Here is a 6,772-nt window from a genome sequence, read left to right as displayed (position 1 = left end):
AATGTTATTAGCTATAATATAATCGAATGAATTCTATTTTTTATTTTTAAATAATATTTAATTTTTATTTTAATTACATTCAATATAATTTTAAACATATGTTACGTGACGCAGCTAAATAATATTAGAATGCATATAAATTAAACTCTAATATAATCTAGTCGATTAAAAGAATATTCGAGGATATGGTTATGACGGTTCTCTCTCTCATAATCCGGTGGTTGCGGGAGTCTAGTTCTTAGTCCTAAGCATGAAGTTCCGCAGGTAGAAGACTCATTCGTTAAGCATCCCCAATTACTATAACACAGAACTTATGGAGGCTTGGTCCTGCATCAACCCCTGTCGAGTTCCCTCATTGGCTTTTGGCTTTCTCCGATCCGTGGACAGCTAGGGTGTGTTGGACCTCTATCTCTAAAGTATCGAATATGGTTTATTATGAACTTTGGGCACCAGCTGTCTTGGCCTTTGGTGCTACCGGATGAGAAGAAGTGTTCTTGCTCGATTGTCTCTGTAGGGAAAAATAGGTGCTTCAAGAAAGTGTCAATGTCGTTACCGTCGAGTGAAATATCATTACATCATAGTGCATGGTTTTAAATTGCGGATGCGGTTGCGGTTGCGGATGTTGCGATTACGGTCATTGCGCTTGTTGCGATGCGCATTGCGGCCGTTGCGGCGTGAATTTTTAAAAGGAAGTGTTTGAAATATTATTTTGAAAAACACTTAATGTTATGTTTTTTCATTATATAAGAAGAAGTAAATTGAGTTTTAGAATTCTAATATATTGATTTTTAATGAAAATACTTAAAAAACATGATTGAAATTGTCCGATGGGGTTCCTAATATATCCGGAAGCGAGATTTTAAAATCACACCGCAATTGCGGTCCGATGCGGTTGCGGAGGCAACCGCATCCGCAATATTGCGGGTGCAATTGCGGTTGCGGACCGCAATTTAAAACCATGTCATAGTGTTAATTTACATTTTACATATGAATTAAGAGAAAATTTAGCCAAGTGGGTCGACAACTACATTTTATCATCCGACTTAATTAGTGTGTCTAGAGCTTCAACTTCAATCATCATTCGGGATCACGACTAATAACTTCAAGTTAGAATTATTCGTGATGTACCAATTGGGGACCGTCATCCATTTTCTTGGAGGACCAATTACCATTTCCTCTAGCTGTATGATAAGGGAGGCTAAATTAGTCTCCATAGCCTTTTCCTGACTTTTCTACTCTAATCATATTGTAAGTTCTTGTGTATCCTCCAAGCTCTGGATTGGTCGGCACATACCGTCACTGATTCGTCATGCTCATTTTGCTACTTATACTTAGGTGTACTAGGGAAGACATCACATTGTGCTATTTATACTTGAGGTGTACCATGGGACTACCATAAATTGTAGGTTAATTGTCCTGGTGTTCCTCCCATGGTAAGGTCACTGTCATTGAGAGCCAAGGAGAATATTTTTTAGTCACCATGCTAGATATTAGTAAGAATGAATGTTAAAAATTAAGTCTCATTTTTTACAAACGCCAAAATTTTTACAAATATAGGCCATAATTTTGATAGTTGTTTTTGGTGTATACAGAAACCAAAGAAATTGAAGGAGTTCTAAGGAATAAAGTGGGTGGTTTACAGTCTAGCCAATCTACTAAGTATATTTCCACTTTCTATACCCATACTCTTCAAATTATATATATTTATCTTACAACTTGAATAACATCACAGTTAACAACCCAGCTGTTGTGTTTAAAATCAAATTCTATAGAAATAAAATGAAATCATATTTCCTGAAATGAACGATATTAATTAGCAAAAATGTGTTCTAAGCAAGGTAATATATAGGATCATCCAGTTTATTTAACATACCAACTGTAACAATGTTTTAGAACAAATGAAACTAATACAGCTTAGAATAAATAATAGTCCTTCTTTCTGAAATAAAACAATTAAACTGAAGCTATGATAACAGGAACTTAAACAAGTAAATCATTACAGGAACTTACATTTTCAATACATCGAAACCAAACTTTCAACATATTGATTGGCAGTACACAAACGCATGAATGTGCTATCTGTAACGGTAGCTTGCCTTACTACTCTATTTTCTCTCCAATTATAGCAAATTAGTTGTTTGAGATTGGGAGAGAATATCAGCATATCTTCATTCTCAAAAACATATAATGGCAACAAACTAACAACTTCATAGGAATCACTGTGAAGTATATTATGATAATCAAATTTAAGCAATTTTGTCCAAGACTCTTCTACTCCAAATTCTTTCATCTGCCATATAACAAAATTAAACCCGGTAGAATAGTGAGAAAAACAAAGACATTCCATCAGCACCCAAACAATTGGGGGAACAACTAGCACTTGATCAAAACCTCGGGGGAACTGAAGCTGAAGCTCTGTGTAGGTCTCTATTCTCAAATCAAGTGAGATAATTACAAATTGTTGAACACTAAGATATTTACAACCATAATAGTTAGGTCGGATGTTATCACGAAGGGCAAACCAGTTAAGACTATTACTCAAATAGACACCAGCATTGGTATGGTTGGAATTATACTCATAAGGATTGGCAGGAAAACATTGAATATTTCTCCAAACAATATCACCGAAAGTGAGAATTCTAACTTCATTGAGATGGAAGGCCACCAACTTATATTTGTCGGTTAAATTATCATAACCAAATGAGAACTTAAAGCAGGAATCTAGATCCCAGCAGGAAAAATGGTGAAAAGAGGCTAGTTTTTGAGACAACCACCTGGTTGCTGGGTTCCATAGGTAGAATTCAGCTGCAGGGTTCCATAGATGTAATTCAGTCTTGTAATAAGAACGGACCAAACAGATTAATCCATTGCAGGAACCAATAATTTGAGAGTTCCTTTGGGTCAGCTTGTATTTAGAAGCATGATTGATGATATTGATTGAGGGATTCTCCAGCAAACTACGTATGAGGAAGGGGTTGAGTAGGGCAATACTTGAAGTACTCGAGAAGGAAAGAATCACGTACGAGTTTTGTGAAGATTTGATGAGATGCATTTTAACGAAGAATGGATCGGAGATAAGCGAGTTCCATGACTTATTCACACACTTGAATCTCACAAGTGATTTCACTTTAAGTGAGGATAGAACCTCGGCTATAAGTTCGGCCGGCAAGGTTACCGGCAACGATGCAATGTTTTCACGATGTAGCTTTGCAGTAGAGATAATCATCTTGTGTATCCTAAGTTTGAACCCTTACGGCAACGACAAGCCAAGTGAACTGAGAAAACAAACGCACTATAGAGTGGTTTCTTAGGTAAAAATTTAAGTATAAAAAAGTTAAAAATTCTAAAAATTAGTCTTTAATGTAAAAATTATGAAAATTTTTTAAAATAAAATTAACCAAAAATTAATAGTTTGTATATTATGGAAAATTATGTATACATATTTTTAAGTCTCGGAATTAAAGGTCATAAAGCCAAATTGACTCATTTTTGTAACCGTTTTCTAAGGAGTAAAAGTTATAACTTTTTCTCTATTCTTACGTTTTTATCTTATTTATCTTGTTCCGCCGTGCTCAACACAATTGACTCATGACATTCAACACCTCGCTTGGTTTGACAATTAATTTGGCTTAGAGAAGCAATTAAATATTAAATTATAAGAAGTGAAAATTGAAATCACCCATGGGCCATGGCTAACAACTTGGTCTTAATTTATGGTTAAGAATTCTCATTTTTATGTTTATCTGGCTTATTCTTATCAGTTGCAGGGTTCCAAACTCACTTGAATTCCCAGCACATTGATTATCATGCAAATACCGAAAAAACTAATGTAGACATTGAGTTGTAGTCCCTTGAGAAAAATACCCAAAAAATATCTATCTTGTTCAATATTTATAACGTAGACATTGCTTTAAATCTAATAATTTCATAGGTAAGGTTATTTGATTGTTTCTTCCTTTTATATTGTATCTCAATCTACTACATTTATGGACATCTTGAAAGCAATTGCGAAACAAGAAGTTGCGACTCATGAAAGTGTTGCTATCAGAGTTGATCAGAAGAGTTATAGTTACAATTAGCTCGTCTCATCAACACAAAAGCTATCTAATCTCTTGTGTGAAAATGATGTCAAGGTAGTGAGCTATACCTTTGATTTCATTTTATTTTAAAAATAACTTATACTTATACATAAGCGCTTGTGCTAAAAATAATTATGTTATTTTCTAGGGAAATCTCGGAGGAGCTCGAGTAGGAATTGTAGCCAAACCGTCTGCAGAATTTGTTGTCGGAATACTTGCAACTTGGTTTAGCGGAGGTGTTGCTGTTCCACTTGCACTAAGCTTTCCAGAAGTAGAGCTTCTGTATGTGATAAATATTTCGGTATGCTTTGGAAACTCTCTCTTTTTGTTACATGAGACATCCTTTTCTTTTGTTTGTTTAACATATGCTTTAACCTTGGATTGAATCTTAGTTGAAATTTGATTATAGGATGTGTCCTCTTCCTTCTTCTGTTCATTTTAGTCCTAAGAGGCTAAGATACAGCAACTGAAAGTGCAAGACAAGCAAACTTTAATAAGATATGCCTCATTTCTCAGATTGCATATAATAACTCAAAATGAAACTTCCTTCATCTCGTATCAATAAAAACAGAATAGAAAGCTAGCAGTGTAGCCAGTAAATGTTAGTGAGTAGCTACCTATTCCATGCATTCTATTTCTGGATACCGCTATTGGACCTTTCACTATGGGGCTAACAAACCACTCCGAACAAGATATAAATTAGGTCCCTGATTTCCACCGTAAACACAACTGTAACTCCCCAACCAATAATTATTTTTGAATCAATCACAATTCCTCAACCAATCATAACTTCCCAACTGATTGTTCAAGAATCACAGGTCAAATGAATGAAAAGAGCAATGAGTATCTAAAAAATAACTTTCAGAGATATCTTTTTACTTTTACTACGTGGTCAAAACAACAAAGGATATAATGGAAGTGTCTCGAAGATAACTTCCAAACACACTTCTTTCACTTTTACACCACATCTAAAATTTCACATAAGAACTCAAATCATTTGGCATCAACACAGCCAAGATGAAAACTACAATAGGGAGGAAAAAAAAGCTTCAAAGTCACATGACATAAAGAATATTTAACAAAAAGAATTAAGTGATCAAATTTTATTCATAAATTAACAAGGAAAAATCCTTTATCAATGCACTACAGAAACAACATAATTTCGTAAGCTACTAATAATGATTTGGATTGAGATGAAGAGAGAAACATCTCTCTTCATACTTTCCTGCAAGACCTGCCGAGTCCTATTCTCAACAAGTTGGAACCAGACTTTCAACATAATGTTGAGCCAAAAACCAATACAATTTATTGGTCATTCTAGTTTTATCTACTATTCTATCATCTCTCTTGTTATAGCGAATTGCATATCCTTCCTCGCTCGCCCATATCAACACATCACCATTCTCAAAAATGTATAATGGCAACAAACGACGATAATCGAAATAAAGATATACAAGGAAGCAGTTGTTGACAGTTAAACTTAAGCAATTTAATCCAAGACTCTTCAACTCCAAATTCCATCATTTGCCATATAACAAAATAATCTCCCTTCGAATGATGAGAAAAACAAAGACAATCCATCAACGCACATAAATTTGGCATAGATAACTCGACTTCATCAAAATCCATAGGAGGCATCAACTGCGTGTATGTCTCTGTTCCTAAATCAAGGGAGATAATCACAAATTTGTCGATCGTAAAATACTCCCAATGATAATAAGAATAATTAATATTGTTGCGAAGGGCGAACCAATTAAGACTATTACTCAAATATACACCGCCGTTCACATGGTTGCAAGTACTATAAGGATAAACAGGAAACGTTTGAATATTTCTCCATACATAATCGCCCAATGTGAAAACTCTGACCTCATTAGGATGGAAGGCCACCACCTTATATTTAGAGGTTAAATTATCAAAACCGAACGAAAATTTAAAACAGGAACTACCATTCAATACTGAAAAGCAAAAATAACCTAGTTTTTTAGACAATGATCTCATAGCTGGGTTGAAGAAAGAGAAATAGAACTTTTTATCCCAAATGTTGATGGAAACATCAAGAAAGCATAATAATCCATTACAGCAACCAACGAGCATGTTACTGTTGTTTACGAATAGGTTGTTACGAACATCGTTGACAAGAGTGATAGACTGCTTCTCAAGGAATCGAAGAGCCGGGAAGTTGTTGAGTAGGGTGCAGCTTGAAAAGTGTGAGGAGAATAGCGCGAGAGGCAAGTTTCGTGAAGATTTGAGGAGGTGCATGTTGACGAAGAATGGCTCGGAGATGAGTGAGTTCCAGGACTTGCTCACACATTTGAATCGCATTAGAGATTTCACTTTGAGCAAGGAGAGTACTTCGGCAATGAGTTCGTCCGGCACGGTCACCGGAACGGTGATCATAGTTGAATCCTGACGGCGGTGAGGCAAACAAATTGAAAAACAGTATATTATCAATCTTTCAATCTAGGATCTCCATATCTATATTTGCTATTTAATAATTGAATTTTATATTTTTAATTATTTTAGAATTAAATATGTTTATGATTTTTTAAATATTCAAAAATATATTTTGTCCCCAAATAAAAATTCCTTTAACTCTTCTTATAACTTTTTTTATCTCCATATTTAAAGCTGATTTTAAAGATTATAAAATTTTGCACACTTAGTGACTAAAATTAGAAGAAAAAAAGTTT

At 34.6% G+C, this 6,772-nt stretch overlaps 1 protein-coding gene and 1 pseudogene across 1 annotated transcript; both read right to left on the bottom strand.

Moving 5' to 3' along the window:
• Positions 1-2,014: 2,014 nt before the first annotated feature.
• Positions 2,015-3,226, bottom strand: LOC131597059 (F-box/kelch-repeat protein At3g23880-like). The gene has a single exon (XM_058869774.1). The coding sequence runs from the start codon at positions 3,224-3,226 to the stop codon at positions 2,015-2,017; it is 1,212 nt and encodes a 403-aa protein (XP_058725757.1).
• A 2,103-nt stretch (positions 3,227-5,329) lies between these two features.
• On the bottom strand, positions 5,330-6,479 carry LOC131597058 (F-box/kelch-repeat protein At3g23880-like; annotated as a pseudogene).
• Between the last annotated feature and the right edge of the window lie 293 nt (positions 6,480-6,772).

Source organism: Vicia villosa, linkage group LG4 (genome assembly GCF_029867415.1).
Source record: "Vicia villosa cultivar HV-30 ecotype Madison, WI linkage group LG4, Vvil1.0, whole genome shotgun sequence".
Lineage (NCBI taxonomy): Eukaryota > Viridiplantae > Streptophyta > Magnoliopsida > Fabales > Fabaceae > Vicia > Vicia villosa.
This window is presented reverse-complemented; position numbering and strand designations above follow the sequence as displayed.

Bases quoted from the DNA above. Each gene is read 5' to 3' on its own strand.
- LOC131597059 (XM_058869774.1), bottom strand. From the start codon at position 3,226: ATGATTATCTCTACTGCAAAGCTACATCGTGAAAACATTGCATCGTTG.